This window comes from Macrobrachium nipponense, chromosome 22 (assembly GCF_015104395.2).
Source record: "Macrobrachium nipponense isolate FS-2020 chromosome 22, ASM1510439v2, whole genome shotgun sequence".
Lineage (NCBI taxonomy): Eukaryota > Metazoa > Arthropoda > Malacostraca > Decapoda > Palaemonidae > Macrobrachium > Macrobrachium nipponense.
In genome coordinates, this window is record NC_087213.1 from 30,555,498 (window position 1) to 30,581,173 (window position 25,676).

The 25,676-nt window shown below is 43.7% G+C and overlaps 1 protein-coding gene across 3 annotated transcripts in view; it reads left to right on the forward strand.

The window, feature by feature from the left end:
• Positions 1-25,676, forward strand: part of LOC135198570 (T-cell activation inhibitor, mitochondrial-like) — a 207,546-nt gene that overhangs the window by 37,757 nt on the left and 144,113 nt on the right. Inside the window, exons 1-2 of one of the 3 annotated variants that reach the window (XM_064226283.1) lie at positions 7,589-7,671; positions 22,959-23,209. In XM_064226283.1, coding sequence (XP_064082353.1) covers positions 7,604-7,671; positions 22,959-23,209 — 319 coding nt within the window. In that variant the 5' untranslated portion in view covers positions 7,589-7,603. Of the gene's footprint in view, positions 1-7,588; positions 7,672-22,946; positions 23,210-25,676 lie in introns of those variants that run through there. The other 2 variants (XM_064226286.1, XM_064226285.1) reach the window with 2 other exon arrangements.

Consider the following 25,676-nt stretch of genomic DNA (forward strand, 5'->3'; position numbering starts at 1 on the left):
GCACGAATCTTGAAGGATTGCTTCTCGTCCTCCGAGGCGTCCTCCCGCGCAAGGGTTGGAGCTCTCGGAGGACTCCTCGCGCCCTCCTAAGAGCTTTAGAGAAGAGGACGCTTCACGTCCTCTCTCTCGTCAGGAGGGAACGTCAGATCGGCCCCATAACGCCTCTAGGCCTAGACCTCTGTCGGACTCCCAGGAAACCAGGGAGAGGGCATGTCAAAAGCCGAAGGAGGTTACGGGTTTTTTCATGCTGATCTGGCTTCCTTTCGGCAGGTCCTGTTGTCGCTTCCCAGGCTGCCGAAGTTCGAGCACGTGCAGAATCTTGAAGGATTGCTTCTCGTCCTCCGAGGCGTCCTCCCCACACAGGGGTTGGAGCTCTCGGAAGGACTCGCGCCTCCTAAAGAAGCTTTAGAGAAGAGGACGCTTCACGTCCTCTCTCTCGTCACGAGAGGATGAAACCGTAAAGAGACCACATTTACCCTTTTCGAAGAATGCACTGGCTCTTTTCCTAAGGGACATATTAAGGAGGCTCATTCATCTTGCCAGAAGAGTGATTTGAGCCTCCTGCGAGTGAACGCTCGTTTATACATTATTAAGGAGGCTCATTCATCTTGCCAGAAGAGTGATTTGAGCCTCCTGCGAGTGAACGCTCGTTTATACATTATTAAGGAGGCTCATTCATCTTGCCAGAAGAGTGATTTGAGCCTCCTGCGAGTGAACGCTCTTGAAGTTAGAGCTTGTTTCAACCTCGCTAGCATTCCAAAGAATTTGGTAATCAAGGACATTCTAGATTCCACCTTTTGGAGGTGCAACTCAGTATTCGTCTCCTCTCCTCATGGCGCTCCGTATATGTTATGTAACGTTCGCTTTACTTCGAAAAAGCAAGCTGATAAGTTTGACGTCCGGCAAGCTGCTTTGCACAGTCAAACAACTTATGTCTCTGGTTCGGCATAAGAAGGGCAATTTAGAAGTGAGGAAGCTTTTGGAGGTGCTCGACGTCCTATAAGTAGAGACATTCTCCAGGACGCTCGGCAAGCACCTTGCGAGGGTGTCTTTCGGACGCTCGGCGTTCCTTTGCTGAGTGCGTTTCTGGAGATGTTCTTTTGCATTACTAAGACGCAAGCTGTCGCTCAGGCGGCCACTGTCTTTGTAAGAAGGTTTGAAGGTCTTTAAGGCCCGTCTTGAAGACGAAAGCCATAAGTCTTCCTTAGTGTTCACACACTTCAGGAGCGGCTTGCGGCTCTCCATGGAGACTCGCATGAGGACGTCCCTTGAAAATATTCAACGTCATACGCAAAACGCGGTTCGTCATAACATTGAGATGTTGGCAAGGTCGCTCGCCAGGACGCCTCTTGGCGGGCCTTGCATGCATCAGGGCGCTCAACGAGTTCCTCTCTGAAATGTCGTTCAGAAGACTTGGTGTTCTCTGCTCAGACACGCTCGTAGCTAAGCAGGACGTTTTTTGAGGACGCTTTCCAGGACGCTAAGCAGGACGCTTTTGAGGACACTCGGCAGGACGCTTATGAGGACGCTTTTGTGGACATTCGCCAGGACGCTTCGGTGGAAGCTAGGCAGGACGCTTTGCGAGAGAAAAGACTTGAAGAAGGCGTCTTATTTGCTGTTCAGGACGTTTCTTAGGACGCTTGATGCTTTCTAAACGCTCATCAAGAGGAGGTTTTTTCAGGACTCTCCACAGGACATTCCTTTACAGAAATTTTTAAAAAGGATTCGGAGTTAGCGGAGAGACATACCCGAATTTTTTCTTCGATCCCTCTTTCCTCTTCATCGATTTCTCTGAGAATCGGGAAGATTATATACTCGGATTCCTGGGTGACTTGCGGTCATGTTAAAGGGTTTTCCCCTATTAGCAAAGTGCTAATAGTTTTGTCAAGTAAGGACGTTTTCCCCATTGTCAAGATACTAAACGTTTTGTCATTGAAGTGGGGGACCCCTCATAAATGGGGTAGTTCTCATTGACATAGATTTTAACGTTTTTATCGTTTAAGCGGATAAACTCATTAACAAATTTCGGAAGAGCTCTCATTCATTTTCAGAGGCTCATCCGGGGAGTAAGAAAAAGACTTGTAGACTAGATCCAGGAAGTCTTATGTCCAATATCATAAGAACATTGAACGGTCCTTTTCGATCCTCACTTCTCTCTTGAGGATCTCTATTCGAATATTACTCCCTTTTCTTGGCAAAGAGTCTTGGCAAAGAGTCAAGGAGTTCTTTTAAAAAGTCTCATTCATTAGAACGTGGACAGTCGTTTTCCTTTCTTTCTCTCTTCCTCGTCGAGGAAAGATGTAGTAGAGAATTCGATGTTCAAATTACTACAATACTTACGTAGTTTTTCTTTGCGTCATTTTGCTAACGCATGGGTCAAGTCATATCCGCATTTCGTATTTACCTCTGCGGATAGAAGCCGAAAGAACTGTTGTTCTAAAGTATTTAATTGACACTCCCTTCAACCTTCCAAGAGTTTTCGGAGTAAGAACAACTCTTCAGGTATTGTTACGACAACACCAACTCAGCTTCTGTATTTAGCGAATTTTGTTTCGTTTAAATATGCCTGCTTGAGAGTTTCCTTTTGCTCGATAATTTCATACCTATCCCTTCGTAAAAGGAGTAGCTTGGCACTCAAGGCAGATAGTGCGAGACGATGAACAAGGCTGCTGTTACTGTGATCTACGCAGTACCGGCTAGCTCGGTGACATGCGCGGTTGGTTACGTCTGTTTCCCTTGCGGGAATGGTTGAATAAGCCGTCTCTCTGCTCTACAATCATGGATTTTAGCCTCGGGTTGAGGAAATTTCTAGTAATCATGAATGAACATGCCTTCCGTTTACTTAGAAAATTTCAACAAGATATCTCTTATACTTGTTCGGTGCGGGTTTACCGCACGGTAACAGAATTCTGTACGAATCTACCGCGGCATAGCACTATAATAATGCTCTCCTGCTTATGCAAAGTGCAGCCTTATTTAGGGAAGGAAGCAGGCTGAGTGAGGGAATGGATGAGTTTGCTGGGGACCATTTCCTCGCTGAAGAAGCTTGTTTTCCCTGAATAAACAGCAATTCAGACCTCTACAATTTTTCCTCAACGAAGAAATTGGAATAGCATCAAAGATCTAGTAATAATTCTAATTTTCTCTCAACAGCTTGAGGATCACCTCGGGTGATAGCGAGAGGATGCCAGACATCCGAACAGAGGAACAGATGTTCTGGCACATTGTCTGAAAGAATTGGAAGCCAAATTGGTCGGCTCTCCAGTTCCTCGAAGGGTGAGTTTGGATCGAGTGGCCCAAATCATCTCGGATAATTTCTCAGCTCTCTCATAGCTCAAGAAGAGAGAGTTGGTTATGGGCTTGGGCACGGAACGTAACGATCCTCAAGAGGTTCGTTAAACTAGTGCACGTCCGTGCGGGTCTTCTCGATCGAAGGCAACAACTACTGACGTCTGAGTAATCCTCACTTAGAAGTATGTCGAAAGTTGAGGAGAGACTGAGGGCGTCCTTTCGTTAAGTTTTTCGTAATATTGAAGACGAAGGAGCTTCCTCTTAAGTTGTTCCTTATTCATGATCCTAGAGGATTAGCTTTAGTCGCCATGTTGGCCTCTAAGAGGTTGATTCACAGAGTCATGTAATTCAGAGATTGTCCAAAGACCCTTCCCGAGAGAATCGGTGTAATCTAACATCGTCACTTAGTGAAGTATCTGATATCTCTCCTCTCTGAGTCTGAAGGCGTTCAGACTATCGAGAAGCGATAAGATCTTCAAGATTAATGGCAGTCTCTTGGCCAAGGCAAAGCAGTGCTGCCTATTTTCAGTGTTCAATCGGAGGGGGCCGTTTCTGGAGATAGTGAAGGGAAATGACTGTTCCTCCACCTCGACCTCTGTGAATTTCTTTATGGTTCTATCTTTCCGTATGAAGCATGAGATAAGCTAGAAGTCCTAACTATTGTAGAATATGCAAATATGTTGTTGACGGCCTCTAGGCTCAGAGATTCGGTTCTGTCAAACACAAAGCTTCACGATCTTTGAGGTCTGGGGAGATCTTGAAATTCTCTGGATCGCAGGTTCCGGCATGGAACTTAGACGTAGTCTGAGTTTCTGATGCCAAAAGCATTTCGAACCTATCCTTTCTGCGAACTTAATACACGTGACCAGAAAGGCTAACATTCTAACCGCTCTAGCCACGGCAAAGAGGGTTAGTGAGGTTTTAGCCATCATCAGAGGTTTTAGCTTTAAAGGACATATGCGGTCTGTCCTCTAAACCTTCCGTTCTTGATAAGAACGAAAACCTATCTAACCCTTGACCCGAAGGCTTGGAGACCAAGGGTATGGCACAAATTATTGGCAAGGGCATTAGAGAGTCCTGTGCCCTGGTCGGGTCTCTCAAGTTTTATCTCGATAAACTATAGAAAGTCGAGGTCAACGGACAATCTGCGGTGTTCTGTAAAAGACCAGACTGGTTCATGTCCAAGAACACCCTGGCATTATAGTCAAGGAGTTTCTTTTAAGAAGTCTCATTCATTATGTTTGCATAAAGATTTGAGATTTTTTCTTAATATGAATGCTCAAGAGGTGAGGGCGCGGCCTCGGAAGCATTTCAACAAAGCATGACACTCAGTAACATCCTGAGTGCCACGCTTTAGCGAAGCAACTCTGTGTTCGCTTCACACTCCCGACGGGATGTGAAGACGACATTTGAGATCTGTAAGTCGCTAGGACATACATATCCGTAGATATATTATTGGGGCAGCAAGAAGCAACACGAATCCTATCCTATAGAAAAGGGATAGGTGTGCTTTTAACTTTGAAGGGTTGGTCGCTTGAGGCGCGTTCCTTTTCTTTAGCCTAGAAGTTATGGAACTAACTTTGATAGGTTAGGTCAGGTGGTGGTTTTAGCTTCGTTGCCCTCAGAAGTATGGTCATATGGTCTAGTCACATTGTGGTCACGCCCCCGTGGACAGATCATCTAGAGCGCACCAGCATTACAGGTCTCTACCTCGCTGGCAACTCTAGTACGCAGAAGCAGACTTTGGTGACAGTAATCACGAAGTCGGCTATGCTAACAGGTGAGGAACCAAGATGTATATCATCTACTAATTTAGTTTCCCAAAAAATCCTATTCTGTCTCTTCCCACCATCCGAAGGTGGGATTCAGCTATATATATATCTGTCAGGTAAGTTTCATGAACAAAATGTTATTGTTATAATACAATTAAGTTTGTTCATACTTACCTGGCAGATATATATATAGCTGTATTCTCCGAAGTCCGACAGAATTTCAAAATTCGCGGCACACGCAGTGGGCGGCCAGGTGGTAGTACCCATTCCCGCCGCTGGGAGGCGGATATCAGGAACTATTCCCATTTTCTATTCATATTTTATCAGTGCCACTGTCTCCTGAGGGGAGGTGGGTGGGCACTTTAATTATATATATCTGCCAGGTAAGTATGAACAAACTTAATTGTATTATAACAATAACATATTTTGACGTAGGAGTAATAGGTGCATATCTGTAAGTTAATTCTGGTATGTGACTGAGATGAGTAGTACCTTCTCTTAATTAACCTGAAACTCAGGACAGTCTCTCGGTCCTCCCAAGAGTTTCTGGTTTTGATTTTGAGGTGACTAGTGGTATTGGTTGCCAACAACACTACAACATTTGCATTATCACTGAACAAGAGGGTTTCTTCCCCTCCCACTTCAGTTAAAATGCAGATGCTCAAGTGTATCTTTTTTGCACTCGATGGTTCTAAGCTGAATGCATTCCATCATGGAATGCACTACCATGAGTTGAGTGAGGGGCAGAGTGCTGCCTTCTTTCCCAGATTCTGTTCGTCTTAGTATTGTTTCTCCTCTGTCAAGTATTAACTACCAATTCGAATCTCTCTGGCTGGCCATCACAGACTTAGGTCTCTGGTTGGCTCGGAATTCTTGCATAAGGTCCATGTCTTGTGCTCCACATTTGCTGTTGCAAGAATATTCAGGCAGAGATATATCTCATTAGACTCATTATCATCTTTCTGTTTACCCCACATTATAACAGAAGTCAGTAGTCTTCTGTTCCATCACACTTGCCCCATCCACTGCTGCAATGACGCAGAATGATTTTCTTCAGACAATTTGAATTTTGTCTTCTAATATACATTTTCTAATTTGTAAGGTGTTCAATTATTCTTTGTTCACCCCAAATTGAAAATGAATAACAGAAGACTTTGCTTGTTCCCTGCCTGACTAGCTCTGCTTCCAGAGAAAATAGAAAATTCCTCCCTGATCCAACCCGCAAGAAGCAGTGCTTTAGGTAGTACAATCCCTGTGTTTTCATTACTGAAAGACACTCTGCCTTTATTCCAAGCACTGACTATCTTGCCGAGCAGCAATGAAATAGAGGAATAACTTTTTCAGTCCTCTGTAAGACACCAGGAATTAGAGCCGTCCTCACTGGTTGGTGTCATTGACGGGACTTTTTCTATGGTCAGAATCATGAAAGTTCACTTCTCTCCGATTCAACTAAGTAGTGTTGTTTCTTCTTGGTTGAGATTCAACTACTAATGAGAAACTTCTCTGTCCTGCCATCACAGGGACCTCAATCTCTAGAAGGCATTTGACTCTCGTCTAATGTGCATGTCTCGCAAGAATCATCATCTCATCTCTCAACATTCATGGTGAACGAGATATACGATTTGCATAGTTCATTCTCAACATCACCCTTTAAAAGGCGGGTGTCATGGCGTGACATCGTCTGGATACACAATCATTCGGCATCTGTTGATGAGTCTGAATCCTTCATGATCTCCTGCACTTTGGACTTTGTATAGGTTGATCTAGATCAGTCATTACACTGTCCTATTGGTGTGTTGCTGTACCTACGAAGGATTGACACCCTTCATTGCGTGTTGATACCGTTATCCACTGCTGACTTCCAATGCAGAAGTGTCTAATGACATGTTCTTCCTCTGAGTCCTACGAGAACGTGAGAAACATCTCTACAGTTGGATATGTCCGCTGTTCGCTCTCTCAGAGAGCAAGCAGTGCCAGTGGCTGGCAGGGACGGACTGGGACTAAATTTCGGCCCAGGACTTTTGATGTTGACCGGACCACTTGAAGATGGAGCTAAATAGAAGTGGTGAGGTATATCTTGAAATGAAAGTATACATTTGATGGGAAACAGACTACACACATACACACACTCACACACACACACACACACACACACACACATATATATATATATATTATATATATATATATATATATATATATATATATATATATATATATATATATATATATATATAGTATGTATATAATAGTGATGGTTCGGATAAACGGCTCTGGGAAAAATAAAACACATGCAGGCATATCTAAAAGAATTACTTTTATTTTAGATTATCAAAATGTTCTTTAATAGTTCACTCTTGGATGCAACTTTGTCAATTATTAAATCATTATCGAGAGACATTAATATATCCCTCTCTACTGTCATTAGCATAAACTCCTGGAGGTTTTCCTGTGAGAGTCTGCTTCTTAGACAATTTTTTAGGAGTTTCAAGGTAGAAAAACTTCTCTCACAGGTAAGGGAAAGAAGGGGAAGACACAGGATGAGGATAAACCTGAGGACAAGAATAAGAAAGTGGCTGAGGAAAAGAAGAAGACTAAGGGAAAGAAGGTTAGTAGGGGTGATGGACAGGATGAGACTAGGTCAGAATACATTGGGGTAAGGGCTGAGAGTGATTTGGATAGCGGTGAGTGGAAACAGGTAGGTAGAAAGAAGAAGGGTAAGAAGAGCGTAGTCAGGGGTATGGACGTGAGTATGGAAGTGGATTCGCTGTATTCGGAAGAGGGAAAGAGGGGTCAGAATGGAAATAGCAGAAGTGAGAGTGAGAGTGAGCAGGAAGTACGAAAGACTGTGTATATGAGAGAGGTACCCTGATGTGCACAATACGAGGAATATGGTAGTAGGGACATAGGGGACTTTTTTAAAGAATATGAGAGGTATTATGAGGCAAAGTATGGGGATAACAAGAGAGTCTGGGCAAGAGAGTTAGGTAGCTTTATGACGGGATTCTTGTTGAGTATGTATGGGGTAATGATGAGTGTAGGAAATGTGCCGTATGAGAGTGTAAAAGCTAGGATTGTAGAACAGGCAAAGAGGATAAAGACTAGTGTTAGATATAGGAGAAAGCAAGATTTTGAAGAGGCAAGAATGAATGTTGGTGAGTCGTTGTCGATGTATGTCTGTAGGTTAGAAACATTAGCCAGGAAAAAGTTTGGGGACGAAGGGATAAATGAGTGTAAGGAGTTAGTGCGAAAGTTGTTGGTGACTGTACCAGAGAGTGTATATGAGTTTATAAATCTGAAACGTTAGGAGAAAATGCGATGGACGAATGAAAGGTTAACATGGAACGACATTTTAGAAATAGTAGAGGATTACGAGTTAGACAGGTGTATGAAAGAGAGTAGAAGTGTTAGTGTTAGGACTGAAGTAGCTGAGGTTGTACCAGAGTTTAGAAGCTATAGAGAGGCAGTTTTGGAAGGGCCGAGGCGAATGGCAGAGCGAGTGGTAGATAGGAGCATTAGGGCAAGTAACGTGAGTGTAGTTAGCCCAAAAAGAGATAGGAGTGCAAGTGTTGGAAGAGTAGGGTCAGTTAGTTGTGAGTGAGAGCAGCAGCAGTGTTATAGATGTGGTAAGCCAGGACACAGGAAGAATGAATGTCGATGGGCGTTAGGAGCGTGCTTCGTGTGTGGGCAAAGAGGGCATTTGGTGAGTGAGTGTAAGAAAGATAGGGATATTAAATGTTATAGGTGTGGACAGGCAGGGCATATCGCTAGTGGATGTCGGGGTATCCGTATGAACATAGTTTGCGGCAACTGTGGCACGAATGGCCATTATGCTAGGATGTGTAAAGAACAGCGTGCGAAGTGTGTTGAATGTGGAATGGAAGGTCACATGGCGAGTATGTGTTGGCGAAAGAGGATGAGTCAGGCTGGGAATTCGGGAAACTAGGTGTTAAGTTGTGTTTTGTTGATTTGTTTTTAGTTATTGTTGAGTTGGTGTTGTTTGCTTAGAGTTGTTGTGCCTGTGCTGTTGTCTTTGTTGTTGTTTGATTTCTTGGTGTTGTTAGTGGGTGTCTGTGTTGCCTTTTGTTTTGTGTTGTTGTTTTTGTGTTAGTGATTGGTTGTGCAGGGGTCTTTGTTGTGGTTGCATTCCTTGGTTGTTGTTGTTGTTGTTGTGTTCCTTGTTGGTTTGTTGTGTTGTTGAGTTGTGGTTGTGTTCCTTGTTTGTTGTGTTGTGGGGTTGTGGTCCTTTGGGTGTGTTGAGTTATGGTCCTTGGTTGTTGTTGTTGTTGTGTTGTTGGGTTGTGGCTCTTGGTTTTGGCTTGTGGTTGTTTATATCTCTGTGACCTTGACTCGTGGACAGCACAGGATAGCCCTGGAAGATCTGGAATTGGTAAGTACATGTGTTTTGGTTTTTTTGTTTTGTTTTTGTATAGGTGGAGGTCAGTTGTCCTGCTGTACTTTTTGTTGTGTCAAGAAGAAAGTGTGACTGAGGGTGGGGGGTTTGGCAGCTGGATTGATTAGGTTAATGTGGGGGGGGTTTTGCTACTTGTTTTTTTTCTACCTTGTGATCCCACCACATTGCCAAAGCAGAACCCTTAGGAGATTTAACCAGTGAAGATCTTCGTACCTGTCGCTGAGGAGGAGGAGGAGGAGGTGGGCCTCCGACTTGGATACTTTTGATGAACTAACCTATCCTAGTATCTGACCGTCATCGGTCAATCGTATTCTCCGATTCAGTCCTCGGGAACAGAAACTGAGAATCGAGGAGAGCCCCAATCTTGAGCGGCAATAAAGACTCAGAGTCCATTGAACTTGCCAACTTGGACAGAGCTACGTCTCTCCTAGGCTAGGAGGAGGTTGACCCCACGAGTTCACACTAAGGTGGGCTAGGTAAGAAAACGCTTACCACCGGGCTGCAACAGTTTAGTGAGTGAGGAAGAACTCACTAAACCTTCTACAGACCTATGCAAAGCAATTTTGGCTATCGGGGTGGACCACGAGTCAAGCCATAAGACCGTCTGGAAGATGGAAGCTGCCGTAGTGTCCAGAGTTAAGGCCTCTTGTGATGACAGGGAAGGACTTTCCAACCTAACCTGCTCTAGGGTTAGACCAGGTTTAAGACAGATCATGTATGGGTTAAGGTGACAAGGCATCAAATGAACTACATTAGTTGAGTAGTACTTCCTATGCTGCACAAGAGAGGAGGCAGAAACTTGGATGATTCCTTGGAACGCAGAGAGCCATCTTGGTCCAACACCAAAGCGTTCACGTTACAAGATGGACTGAGCGTGACCCGACAGGAAGTTCAAAAGAAGTCTTAGGATCCTGACTGGCACCCAGCAAGGCCTCTATGCATGTAAGGGTGATAGAAGACTGAGCCTACGTCTTGTACTCAAGATTATTGAACTCATGAATGAGATCAACAACCTCCGAGAAGAAGGACATAAACTCTTGAGTGTCTCCCTCCTCCTGATCCGGCAATGATGACCAACGACATGAAGAAGGGTTGGCAGCATTGTCCTCCGTTTGCAACCACAATGAAGCTTCCGTAGGAAGCTTAGCTTTCTGGACATTATTGGTAGGAGAGTAGTCTCTAAAACTCAAAGACCCTGCAACCGAAGGTTCCTGAGCGTCATCATGCAACGATACTTGTACACGGTCCCAGCTCGAACTGCATACAGGCTTGTGTGAAGAACCACGTATACCATCGCTGAAATGATCATGTACATGGATGTCAGGCAAAACATGTACGCGTTCATGGGAGGAATCACATATGTGGCCGTGTGAAGAGTCAAGTACACGTCCGTGAGACACCAACCGAGCACGGTCCTAAGACAAGGAACATCGCCGAAGAGAGCAACTCGAAGGAGATTGACTCTTAGGGTTAAGGCCTCTTCCAGGAGAACGAGGAACACATCTGTAGGCCAGGGAAGCCTCACATTCTCAACTGTCAACCACAGTCCTGTCGAGTGAAGAATCCTTAAACACAGCTTGGACCACCTCTGTCTCTGCAACTTTCAACCTTTTAATCAGCGCCTTATTGTCCTCACGCCAACAAACTGGAATCAGAACAGATGAAGAGGGAGAGCCTCCAAAATCATCAGCACATATGTGCAAGGATGAGACATGTCTGTGTACGGAAGGTGAAGACTCAACACTCATACTGTCATGAACACATCCATGAGGAGAGACACTAGGTGAATAGGAGATGACGATGCATTACCAGCATGCACAGGAGACACACGGCCATGTAACGAAGATGAGGATGCCTGCCTTCCACAAGCTTTACTGTCAACCTCACAAACACGAACCTGCGATGGAGAAGCACGACCTTGAGGGGCAGATGGAGAAGCACCCCTCTTACTTGCGCGAACACAGACATGCATGGGGGAGACACGGTCGTGAGAGGCAGAGGGCAATGCACTCCCTCCGCTTGCAGAAGACGAAACCACAAAGTCCTTGATCCTCCAACGTCTGACACAATGACAAGGCGGTGATGGAGAAGAAGCAGAAGGAGATAAATCCCCTTCCCTATGAGATCTCTTGAAAGCAGGAGGCGGAGAAGAGACCTTACGTTTACGATCCGTCTTCTTCACAGAGAAGGCAGAAAACCTCTCAACCAAAACAGAATCCAGCCTCTTGAAGACTGCTTGAAACAACGCCTCAGATGGCTCAGCAAGAGAGGACGATGACGTCATAGTGGGGAGTGATGACATCATAGTGTCAGGAGGATGAGTGGCTGCTGCATCTGACGTCATAGGCTGAGAGGGCACTGGGAGTAACTTCATGACACCTCTATGACCAGCGCTAGTTGATGAACTGACCGGCGGAGTGATAAGGCGTGACCCAGAGACTGTTGACGAGACTTCACAAGATGCCAGCATGTGAGAGCCAATGTAGAGGAGTCCAGGGGGAGGCAGGAGAGCAATGGGGGCCAGAGGGTGGGTATGAGCCTTCAAGAAATGCGACAACAGTCCATCTAAGGAAGGTGAACCCTGTCGCCCAAGCGACGCCCAAATTGCCGCCTTTTTGGACTACATCTAAGGAATTAGATGTAGTCTCCTCCCTCTCGGGAAGATAATTGGAACCTGAGGGAGAGGGAGCTACATTAAACATAACATAACACCCTGTGGCACTCCCGATACTTCATTGACAAATCAATGGAAGAAAAGTAAGGTGATGCAGGAACACTAGAACTAGCTACAGGAAGAGCTATCGAGGGAGAGGGAGCAGCCGAATTGTCCAGACCAAGCGAAGAAAACCCGTCCCAAGAAAGAAGAGTTGAAACTTCGATGTTCCCTCTTCCTGTAAAACACCCTGCACTGTGACTTAGGCCAGGAACGACATTCCGGTCAGGGGTTTGTAATAGTACAAAAATTAGCTCTGCACCTACTACATGTCTTATGCAGACACAGAAAACCCTGAATGCCAGGGGACATGCTTTGACGTGGCCATGAAGACTTGGAGGAAGCCATAATAAACCAAACCAATCACACACAACGCACTGAAAAAAAGAACACGGGCACAAAACAACTGGCTTGGAAGGAGAGCAAGGTGGTTAAGGGAAAGACTGGAGCATCACAAGGTCCAGTGCACGGTCTCTAACCAGCTATCACCTCGTACATTCAGGAGTTGCCAGATCTCACAGATTCCTTGCTTTATAATCTTAAATTGTATTAACCAATTTTCAGCTGGCGCTTGGAAAGTTATCTTATTGTTAAGACCTGAGGTTTGTTAGCTATGAAAAATACAAATCAATTAAAAATTTGTCATTTTTATAAAATAGTTTTATCAAATACTTACCAAGTAATTACATTCAGAGCCCACCCTCCTCCCTTCTGGTGGACATTAGGTACAAAACAGAATGAGGTGGTCAGCCAAGTTGTTCCTAGTATTGCCGTTACAGGATGGTACTGTGCACTGCCCACAAAATTTGAATTTAGGCTGCCGTACATGGAAAACTAATAGCTATGCAATTACTTGGTAGGTATATACATGTATAAGACTTTACGTATATAGCAATACACCCCATGAACACCTGAATAAGCCCTGGTCATTTACCAGCCCGAACCCTCATTTATTAAAAATTTACCAAATCTTTGATTAAAATAAACGATCAGTTACCTAGTTACCAGCCCACCGCTGGTAGCCCTGCCTCACAGGCTGGTCACACCTGCCCTCTCACGTCAATCATAACTCAATAACTCTGTATGAGAGGGGAGGAGGGTGGGAATCATTCAGGTGTTCAGGTAGGTATTACAATATTAGTTTTACAATAAAAACTTCATTTTGTTATAAAAATGTCATCTTTCAGTTTGAGCACTATATTAGCACATAGCCTTCAACTTTTGAGGTAGTATATAAATTATATAGCCATTGTATTAGAGGCTTATGGTTAGTCTAAGTTAAAGAATCAGTTTGAATGCACCTGATTCATAAAAGAAGATACAGTGGTACGTCGACTTACGAAAGTCCCACCTTACGAAAAATTCAAGTTACGAAAGCAAATACGAAGATTTTTTTGGCTCTACATACGAAAATAGTTCAGGTTACGAAAGGTGGTTGCTGTAAAATCTCAAGATTCGCCCGGACCACCGATAACAATTTTAAAACTCACTCGCCGCCAACTGAGTAGACTCACCACCATCCTCCCGCTCTCCCATTGGTTCCTGATGCTAGTCACCGCCATAAGATCCTGCTCTCCTATTGGTCAGCATCTCTCCCATCGTGCTCTACGTAAAGGCGTCCTTCGCCCACTGCTTCGCACCATCGTTTGTGTATGCACACGGAATTCGTTCGTTCTATTCGATTTCGTTTATTAACGTAAATTCGTGTTAGTGATTTCGTTGTACTACTTTATCGTGTTGTGTGAGAACTTTAGTACATATACTTCATAACTTAATTACGTACAGTCATGGGTCCCAAGAAAGTTGCTAAGTTCACGGAAAGATGAGGATGCTTTCTATGGAGACGAAGATGGAGATTATCAAGAAGTATGAAGCTGGCATGCGGTTGAGTGTGATCGCTAAGGAATACGGCCGAAATCCGTCGACGATAGGCACCATCCTTAAGCAGAAGGAAGCCATCAAAGCAGCTACACCTTCCAAGGGTGTGGCTATTTTGTCCAACAAGGGGAGCCACGTGCACGACGTGATGGAGAGGCTGCTTCTTGCCTGGATAAAAGACAAAGAAATCGCTGGCGATATGATAACCAAGACGGCAATCTGCCACAAGGCCAGAGCTATTTTCGGCGATTTGATTGCCCAAGCCGAAGACGACGGAGGAGAAGGGACATCGACGCCGACCCCAGACTTCAGGGCTTCTCATGGGTGGTTTGAAAAATTCTCTAAATCGACTGGCATCCATTCGGTGGTGCGGCATGGGGAGGCGGCCAGCTTGGACACGAAAGCGGCCGAAGCTTTTATTAAGACGTTCGACGAGATGACGATCAAGGAAGGCTACAGTTCTCGGCAAGTCTTCAACTGTGATGAGACTGTCCTTTTTTGGAAAAAAATCAAAGAGGAAGAGAAGAAGCTACCCGGGCATAAGCCTATGAAAGACCGGCTTACGCTCGCACTTTGTTCGAACGCCAGTGGGGATTGCAAGGTGAAGCCCCTACTTGTCTATCACTCCGAGACTCCTCGAGCCTTCAAGGCCCACAGAGTGCTAAAGGAGAAGCTTCCGGTGATGTGGAGGGTGAAATGTCTGCTGTTGTTGGACAATGCCCCTGCCCACCCTCCTGGCCTTGAGGAAGATATCCTAGCGGAGTATTCCTTCATCAAGGTTCTTTATCTTCTACCTAACACCACCCCTCTCCTCCAGCCCATGGACCAGCAAGTGATATCGAACTTCAAGAAGCTGTATACGAAACATCTTTTCAAGAGATGTTTCGACATCACCGATACCACAAACCTCACCTTGCGTGAATTTTGGAAGGAGTATTTCGATATCGTAATATGCATCCGACTCTTTGATCAAGCTTGGCAGGAGGTTTCAAGGCGAACCTTGAATTCTTCGTGGAGGAAACTCTGGCCTGATGCTGTATCCGCCCAAGACTTCAAGGGATTTGACGTGACCGAAACTGGTGCAGATTCAGAAACAGTTGAGGATCCTGAAACTATTTCACAACCAGATTTTGATGAGATCGTTGCACTTGGCAAGTCCATGGGGCTGTTCGTCGACAAGGACGACATCAATGATTTTCTTGAGGAGCACCAAGAGGAGCTTACGACGGATGACCTGAAGGAGTTGGAGGCCATGCAACATAACGTCGTTCAAGAAGAGTTCTCTAGCAGCGGCGAGGAGGAGGAGGAGGAGGACCCTATGACAACGGCAGAAATTAAGGATACTCTAGCTGCTTTTCATAAGGTGCAATCATTTGTAGAAAAGACACCCCCCGAAAAGGCTTACACAGGTCGTATGCTTGCGCAGTTGGATGACATTTGCCCGAGTCGTTTCAGGAACATTGTGAAAAGCAGGCAGAAGCAATCTTCCTTGGATAGTTATTTTTTAAAGAGACCTTTAGTAGGAGTAAGCAAACAGGAAGATCCAAGTGATACTACGAAAAAACAGAATACGAAAAAGCAGAAAGTTGAAAGTGGTGAAGAAATTGAAATTTTGTTAAGAAAAAACAAAAAAAAAGTATAAAAAAGTAAAAAAAATGTAAAGATAAAAAAAAAAAAAGAAAAAAAAAGAAATTTAATTATAAGTTTGTTCATGAAACTTACCTGTCAGATATATATATAGCTGTATTTTCTGAAGTCCGACAGAATTTTAAAAACTTCCGACACACGCAGTGGTCGGCCAGGTGGTTAGTACCCATTCCCGCCGCTGGGAGGCGGGTATCAGGAACCATTCCCATTTTCTATTCATAATTTTTCTGTCGCCGGTGCTGGAAACACCTGTTTCCAGTACCTCCGTCTTAGATTTTGGAAACTTCATTGCCGCTAAGTATCCTAATTGTCTTTTAATTTATTTACTTGGATTTGTGGCTAGACATACGCTATCTTAAATTGATTTGAATTTGATTCATTTTTGCATAAGATATCTGAATCTAGTTAGGCTAGTTTCAGAGGGTGTTGTCTGCAAAGATAGGGTGTGGCTACCGAAAGCTTCGGTAGATCCGCACTTGGTATGCACGAGGGGTATGAGTCTTGCTTCTTTGTTGAGATTTGTCATGTAAGGAGTGTGAGACTTTGTCTAATTCCGTAAGGAAGACGTATGATTCGTATGTACGCAATTAATCAGTAAACATGTCTAATTCCGTAAGGAAAACGTATGATTCGTATGTACGCAATTAATCAGTAAACAAAAGTCAGGGTAGTGAACCTGCTAACCTTCCTGTAGATTTTTTTTTTTTTGCCTAACCCTGTAGTATGGCCTACGGGTTATGAATATGTCTGCGAGAGGTGATCGCTCTCCTTCATTGTTGTGAAGAGTGCTACTTCTGTTATTGTTTCTCATAACCCTGTAATGTTGCCTTCGGGCCCTAAACAGTGTCTGTAGAGGTTATTGCCCTTTCTCTAATACTCTCTCGATTCGTATCTTAGAATCAAAGTGCTTGCTTTAGAGAGCAATAGCGAAGTGGCTAAGTGCAGTGACAGTGCCCCTTGTGTAGTGGAGGGTGCGTCAGATCGGCCTTATTTCGCCTCTAGGCTGGGACCTCTGCTTGACTCCCAGGACCCGGGGAGAGAGCATGTCGAAAGCCGAAGGAGGGTTACGAGGAACCCCCACCGATCTGGCGTGCCTTCGGCAGTTTCTGATGAAAATCCCCAGACTGCTTAAGTGCGTGCACGTGCACGAATCCTGAAGGATTGCTTCTCGTCCTCCGAAGCGTCCTCCCCGCGCAGGGGTTGAAGCTTTCGGAAGGACTCGCGCCCTCTAAATAGAAGCTTTATAGAAGAGGGACGCTTCACGTCCTCTCTCTCTCGTTATGCGTTCCAGTGAGAAGTAAGAGGTTAAGTCGCCCCCCTGATCACGTGTACGTCTTTCCACCGAGATATATGAAATAGAAGTCTTAGTAGCAGGACGCTTTTGAGAGCGGACGTCCGAGCTTTGTTACTGTGAGAATAAGAAGGCGTTCCCTCGCCAGTCGCCCCTCGTATTCTCACACGATCAACCCTTCTCCTGAGACTTTCGTGCAGTCGGATTTCACTCCGAGATGTATCTCGCTTGTTTTGACGCCTGTCAGGAGCGTGACGCTTTTCTGCACGCTTCTTTTGACGCTCGGCTTGGACGGGACGTTCGGATGGACGCCAGGCGCGCGCGGGTGCACGCCAAGCGCGCACCAGTGGACGCCGAGCGCACGCCAGTGGATACCGAGCGCACTCCGCGCGCGCCAGTGGACGCCGAGCGTGCTCGCTGCTCGCCAGTGGACGCCGAGGCGCGCACGCCAGGTGTGTCGCCTGGCTGAACGTTTCTATTGAACTCTTCAAGCTCTTGTTTACGATTTGGGCCTCAAGAATTTTTACCTCTACCTTCGGTGATACCTTATACCTCACATGCAAAGAATGTGAAGTAAGCAGTGCTTCGGAGGAAGCTTAAAGTGAACAGACAACTTCGTCTTCGAAACCCAGCAAGACCTCGGGTTTCGTGAATTCAAGAGGTCTCTGTCAATATTATATTGCTTTTCGCAAAGGTGGATGGAGTTAAGGAAAGCTCTAGGGAAGATCTCGTTTTCTCTACCGCAGTTACGGGTTAGGTAAAGGCTCGATGTCCTGCACGTCAGGACTCTCGGCAATGTTCAGTAGGATTCTTGCAAAGGTACTCATCAAAAGGACGCTCTTCAGGAAAGCGCAAGATAGGACTTCTTTTGCCATACTGCCAATAAATTTTAAGCTTTAGCAGGCTTTAGTTGTGATACGGGAGAGGAAGCTGTTTGGAGAATTTCTTCCTCTTCCCAGGATAATTTTGCAAGCTTTTTAGCCCATCTGAAAGGGTTTTTCAGATGATAGGTTTTGTTAGTTTCTAGTCGGGACTACGCTGCCGAATTGAACATCGTCGTTCTACCTGCCGTAAGCCTAGTCTCTTAACAGGATTCTTGCCCCTTCCTCGTTTGAGACGGGAATCTGAAAAATAAATGCTCGACTTCCTGGTTTACGTTTTGTCAATTCAGTGACTTTCCCCCATTGACAATATACTATCGTTTTGTCAAGTAAGTGGGTATCCCCTCATTGACAAAATATCTCTTTCTCCCGTAAATGGGTTAGTTCTCATTGACAAACATCTCATTAACTTGATATTGCGTAAGCGAATAAGCTCTTATTGACAAGATTCGGAAGAGCTCTCATTCGTCATTCGCAGACTCGTACAAGAAATAGACTTGTAGACTACGTCAATGAACGCTTATGTCCAATAACATAAGAAGCTTGAGCTGACTGCTTCGATTCTCTTAAGTTTTGTTCATGAAACTTGCCTGTCAGATATGTATGTAGCTGTATTTCCGAATTCAGCTATATATATATCTGTCAGGTAAGTATGAACAAACTTTATTGTATCATAACAATATCATTTTGCCTTGCGTTATTTTATTTCTGGTTGGTTCAAGTCATATACGCTTGCTGTAGTTACCTCTTCGGATGGCAACCGAGAGGTCTATGTTTTCCTATTTTTAAGGGACATTTAATTTCGTTACTCCCTGCAGCCTTCCAGGAGTTTCCGATTTATCTTTTTTACCGTTGTATGGTAGTGTTCTGACGACACAAACGCATCTATATATTTAGCGTTTTCTGTTTCGCTTAAATATACCAGCTTGAGAGTCTATGCTCAAAAAATAACGGACCTATTTCTTCGTAGAATAGGGTAGCTGGCAACCCAGACATAAAGTTAAGAGACGACATTCGTAAGCTGCTGGCAGCTGGCTGCTGCTGTCACGCTGTGTCTGTCCTCCAGTCCAACCGAGCCACCAGTAACAGATCGTGCGCTGTCATGCGCGGTAGGTTACGTCTCTCTCTCTCTTGCGGGTTTGACTGACTAACCGTATTTCTGTGCTGGCGGTTACGTCTCTCCTGCGGGATTGACTGACTAACTGTATCTCTGTCCTACAATCACGGACTTTAGCCTAAGATTGAAGGGATTTCTTACGTGAATGAATAAACGTTGCATTCGTTTTTGCCTTACTATGTTTCAACAGAGTTATCTCTTAATCCTTTCGGTGCTCGTTACCGCACGGTATAGAACTACGAGTCTACCGCAACATTGCACTTTTATATGCTCTCCTGCTTAGGCAAAGCGCAGCCTTATTAGGGAAGTAAGCATACTCGCGGAGGGAATGGATGAGCTTGCTGGGGACCATTTCCTTCCTGAAGAAGTTTGTTTCCCCGAATAGACTGCAATTAAGATCACAGTTTTTTCCTACCGGGAAACTGAAATTTTATTCAAGATCTAGGAATTATTCTGAACATCTCTCAGTGCGTCCATCAACTGAGGTGATAGAAAGAAGGTGCCGGACATCTGGATAGGGTTTCAAATGTCCTGGATCTTAATCTGAAAGAAGTAAAGCGATTCGGTAGTCCCTCCAGTCCTCGAAACGAGTTTTTGGGAACCAGTGGTCCAGATCAACTCTGATATTCCACAGCTCTCTCATATCTTAAGAAGTATCTTCTCTCGGTCCCTGTTCGAGTTTACGAGAAAGAGCCTATTATAACAACAGGCGTAGAATGTAACGATCCTCTAGAGGTTCGTTACAGGATTGCAAAAGTCCGTACGAATCGTCTCGATCGACGGCAGCAACTATTGACTTCCGAGTGGAATATTTCTTTAGAAGTAAGTTGTAGAGTTTGTGGAGACTTTAGGGACGCCTTTCATTCTTCTCTTCGATATGTTGAGGACGAAGAGGCTTCTTCTTCTCTGCTCCCTTATTCTCGATCCGGATCGGTACCATGAAATGCCCTCCTATGCTATTGAACGGGGATGGATGTTTAGTCTCTTTTTCCCCTTTTTCAATCGTTTAGGAAATGTAATAAGAGGATTTATGACGTCACAGGGAGCGACAATGACGCTGATCGCCCCATGTTGGCCTTCAGGATCCTGGATTCACAGAGGTCACATACTTCCTAGTTCACTTTCCAAGGACCTTTTTCCGAGAGAGTCGGTCTACTCTTAACTCGAAAGGTACCTATAACCTCTCCGCTCTGAGTCTGACTACGTTCAGGCTATCGAGATGTTGACAGGAATAAGATTACCGTCTTCCATTTCCGTCTGAAGAATGGGATAAGCTGGCAGTCACAACTATTAAAGAATACGCAAATATTGTTGACGGCCTTTGGGCTCAGAGATTTGCGTCTGTCAAACAACAAAGCCCTTCACGATCTTTGAGTTCTGTGGAATCTCGAATCTCGCTCACCATCTACTTTTTGTCTCACCTGTTTTCTCGGAGTCAGACACTCGTGCGAGATCAGGCGACATATAGTAGCCCTGAGTTTCTTGTTGACGAAGTCGGTTGCGTTTATACACCCCCGATGATTGTGTAACATGAGACCAAGGTTGGACTGTCAGGCATTCTTCCTTCGGGACTGAATCGCCTTGTTTGCTCCTCGCTCCTTTCTCCTGGCACCAGAAGCTCGAGTCAGGAGTTGATTCGCTGACGACGTTGGGTTGCGTTGATACACCCCCAAGGTTTGCTTAGATTGAATCGCCCAGGCAGTCCAGACACTCATCCTTCAGCGAAAGAATAGTACCTTATGGTCTTCAGGGTACAGCCTTGCTGTCCTTGATTCGTCTGACTGGTCAACTGGTCGGTCACCTGACTTGAGTACAGACGGACTGACTGTGCATGTCCAGATCGAAGCTTTCAATATGGAACTTAGACGTAGTCTGAAGTTCTTGATGTCAAAGCATTCGAACCTCTCCTGCCTGTTAACTTCTTGCATGTGATCAGGAAGGCCTTCTTCTAACCACCCTAGATACGACAAAGAGGGTTAGTGAGATTTTAAGCCATCGTCACAAGTTTTGGCTTTGGAGAACACAAGGCGGTGTGCTCTCTAAGCCTTCCGTTGTGGCCTAAGAATGGAAACCTGTTTTGTCCTTGGGCCAGGAGCTTGGAAGCAAGGATGGCACAAGTTAGTGGGCAGGAGCCAGAGAGAGTCCTGTGCCCTGTCGGGTCTCCCAAGTTTTATCTGCATAAAACTCAAGAAAGTCGAAGTCATTCGGGCAATCTGCAGTGTTCCGAAAAAGACCAGACTTGCCCATATCGAAGAACACCCTGGCTTTAGTGTTAAGGAGTTCTTTCAAAAATGCTCCTTCATTGTGTTTGCACAAAGATTTGAAATCTTTTTATCTGAATGCTCACGAGGTGAGGGCGCGGCCTCGGAAGCATTTCAACAGAGCATGGCACTCAGCAACATCCTGAGTACCATGTTTTAGCGAAGCAACTCTGTGTTCACTTCACACTCCCTGCGAGATGTGAAGATGGCATATGAATCTGCTGCTCGCTAGGGCCATACGTGTCTGCTGACACAATCTTGGGGGCAAGAAGTACCACTCATCCTATCCTGTAGAAAATGGTTAGGAAGAGCTCTTAATTTAGTTGTTGAGTCGCCGACAACGGCGACTTCTTAACTCTTAAGCCTTAGTTAACACACCTTAACTTTGGCTAGGTTGGTCAGGTGGTGATATATATATTTATATATATATTTATTTTACTTCTTAGCCCTCATGGTATGGTCAATATGGTCTAGTCACATTGTGGTCACGCCCCCGTTGACAGATCATCTGGAGTGCACCAGCTTTATAGGTCTCTACCTCGCTGGCAACTCTAGTAAAGCAGAAGCAGACTTGGGTGACAGTAATCACGAAGTCAGCTATGCTAACAGGTGGAACCAAGATGTAAATCATCTGCATGCATTTGTTTCCCAAAATCCTTCTATTCTGTCCCTTCCCACCTCCAAAGGTGGGATTCAGCTATATATATATCTGACAGGTAAGTTTCATGAACAAAATGATATTGTTATGATACAATAAAGTTTGTTCATACTTACCTGGCAGATATATATAATCAAGTACCCACCCACCTCCCCTCAGGGGACAGTGGAAATAAAAATTATGAATAGAAAATGGGAATGGTTCCTGATACCCGCCTCCCAGCGGCGGGAATGGGTACTAACCACCTGGCCGACCACTGCGTGTGTCGGAAGTTTTTAAAATTCTGTCGGACTTCAGAAAATACAGCTATATATATATCTGCCAGGTAAGTATGAACAAACTTTATTGTATCATAACAATATCATTTTTTTGTAAATTTAAGTGTTGAGGTTAAGTGTTGAGGTTAAGTGTACGTACTTACAAGTTTTCTGCTGTTTGTCCTCCTCCTCTGTCGCCACTTTCGGAGATAGGCTCACTCAAAAGGTAAGGTTCCACATTTTACTACATACGTACGTATATACGTACAGTATTTCTTGTATACCATGTACTACACTAATACACTTTATTTACAGGTACTATGTAGTACATATTAGTAGTACGTATTAAGTTAGGTATTGAATGGTCCAAATTGTTATAGTATTTCATTGTTTATTGGTCAATTTAGCTTTATTATAAAATTTACTGGGTTGTTTTTGTAGGGCTTGGAACGAATTAGGCAATTTACATGTAAAATGCGGTTCAAGATACGAAAAGCTCAGGTTACGAAGGCCGCCTCGGAACGGATTAATTTTGTATCCTGAGGTACCACTGTATTTACATTTACTTAATAAAAGATTTATAAAAATCTTCTGCTCTTTGTATTGGCAATACATCCTTGATTTCACACTCTGAGGATATGATTTAAAGTGATTGCTGTGTAATCTTGTTTTCCACTGAAACTGCCACTTTTTAGAAGAAAAATTGCTTAATATTGGTGCTGTGAAGGTTTGTATGTTTTTTAGTTCTTTATTTATAGAATGTTAGTTTTATTTTCAGATGGATTTTCAAAAGTGGTAAGGGTTGGAACGCTTGCATATCAAGATATCTGTCATCTTCAGAAGTAGCTACTGCACTCCGCCCCTTCTATTTTTTGGTACACCCAGACCTCTTTGGCCTGTACCCTAAAGCTCAGTTAGTAAATGAAGCTTCATTGAAGTTACTGAATAACCATCTAGATTCATTAGTGAATGAAAAAAGAACTTCTCCTCTCAATCTTCAATTTTATGTGAAAAATAAGCAGATTCAAGGTAAGGTTCATCTTATAAATACGTACCCCATATTTTTTTAACCCAACCCCGTCAGTTTATATGTGCCAAATCCTTCAGTCAACAGCTTTCTTGATACAAAAGGAAGTGTCACTATGGCCAATGCCTTTGTTAGTAATACGTACTACATACAGTGGACCCCCTGTATTCGCGTTCTCCAGATTCGCGGATTCACACATTCGCGGATTTCTCTCGGGAACGTTTCCCCGCATTATTCGCGGAAAATTCGCGCATTCACTGTATTTTTCTATGATAAATATCCACAAATTCCTTTTTTTTTTTAGATGAATTGCATCATAAAATGCACTTTTTGTGATAAAACTATTAAAAAAACCAAGTATGAAAATTTTTAGTGGGTTTTTCTTGAGTTTTAACTAACAAAATAGGCTGTTTTTAGCGTTTTTATAGGGGTTCAAAACATTCGCGGGTTCTAACTATTCACGGGGGTGTCTGGTACGCATCCCCCGCAAATACAGAGGGACCACTGTACTGGTAGTCTGGTCAATCTAAATGTGTTGATCAAGGAAGGAACAACTTGTTGCCTTTACTCTCAAAACTTGTTTTCTTATTTTTTCTTGTTTCGCCCATACTTCAGTAGTGATATCAGCAATTATTGTTTTTGTAATGGTGTCTGCAAAATTCTGCCTGGTTCTTCAGTTATTATATATAATCATCCCTGCTGGCAGTAGTTGCCTTTTTATGGCTATGCAGCCTTTGCAGGTGCAGTACTTCAGTTTTCCTGAGTAACTATTGTGCATTATACCCAACAAATGGAGTGGTCAGTGTGTAATATTACTGATTGTTTCATTTGGATTTCATTTCAATTATATCCTGTGATCATAGTTTAGGTAACAGATAGTGTTGGCCATAAAGCTCAGTGACCGAACTATTTCTATTGCACAGACATGATGTTACTGCTTTTGTTTTGCATAGCACAGGCAGTACGTATTCATGTATGTATTTGGCTGGTGGATAAAAAGGATTTTGACGAAGGAAAAATCTATTTCTGGGTGATTGGCTCGTGTCGCCCTATGAAAGTATCCTTAATATCATTCTTTCTAGGTAAAATTAGCCTAAAATTACCAGAGAAAAACAAAATTAAGAAAATGTCAGTAAAACTGACTCGCTCACTCTTAAAAAGAAGTGTCGGTATGATATAGGGGCGAGTGTGGAACACTACCACGAGACAAACACCAATTAGAACTTCCTTATCAGAATCCCCCCAAGAGAGAGCTGATACCAACGGGCGATGCAGCCTCTACTACTACCACCAGAGGACGCCACGGACAGCAGCGCCCCTAGCGGTCATCCTTAATTAAAACAGTAAATACATCTTGTCCTGCAAGGGGGGGAAAACAAACCATAAAAAAAAAGGGGGGGTTTCATAGGGCGACACGAGCCAATCACCCAGAAATAGATTTTTCCTTCGTCAAAATCCTTTTTCTGGGCTCAGCTCGTGTCGGCCTATGAAAGAGTACCAGAGAAACAGACAAGATGGAAAAGGAAACAATAAAAAACAGTTTAAAATGATGGATATAATATAAGTAAATCAAATACAGCATACAAATTAAGCACTTAAGCTAACTTATTATAACAGTAAAATAATAGAATGTTAGTAAACTTAAAGTACTTAAATGGTAAATAAATAAAATTACAGAGATGCATGTAAAATAAGGTAAATTTGGGATTTACTTAATTAGAATACATAATTACAAAATATATACATACATGTGTCCTACCCTAGCATAAAAATAAGGGTAGGTACACTGAAATCCATCATTAATACGATTATTTCCAAATATATACAAACACATTGTGACTGAAGTTCATCACAAACACAAAATGGTGAATATACAAACATATTGTGTCCTACCCTAGCATAAAAATAAGGGTAGGTACACTGAAGTACATATCAGTACAAAAGTGGTTGTCCCTAGCAAAAAAAATAAGGGACAATCCACTATATGATACAACGGCTAAGGCTATGATGTTGAGTAGCCTGACGATAGGTTGAGGCATGTTGGTTGAAGTAGGTAGAAAGGAGACCTGGATCAATACTACAATACTGACAGTATCAGGGGAAACTATGTTTCCCGCTGCTACTGCTGAAAACTTTAAAGATTCCAATGGATTTTAAATAATGCCGTTTAAAGACTGTCGGGATTTCCATCCAGTATACTTCCTAAGATCCTCAAAGTTCATATGTTGGAAATAATTAATTGAGGTGGCTACTCCCCTGATATCATGTGCTTTTGGGAATGACTCAGGGTTGGCTTGTTTAATGAAGTAAAGGATTTGCTGTCTAATGCCTTTAACTGATAAAGTACCACCTTTTTCTCTCATAAAGAGAGCACCTGAGGATCTAGAAGAAGTACGAGAAAGAAAGGCTCTAAGAGTTGATACTGGGCAGAGAGAAGGATCCTGTGGAAGTGGGATAACCTTCCAAGGA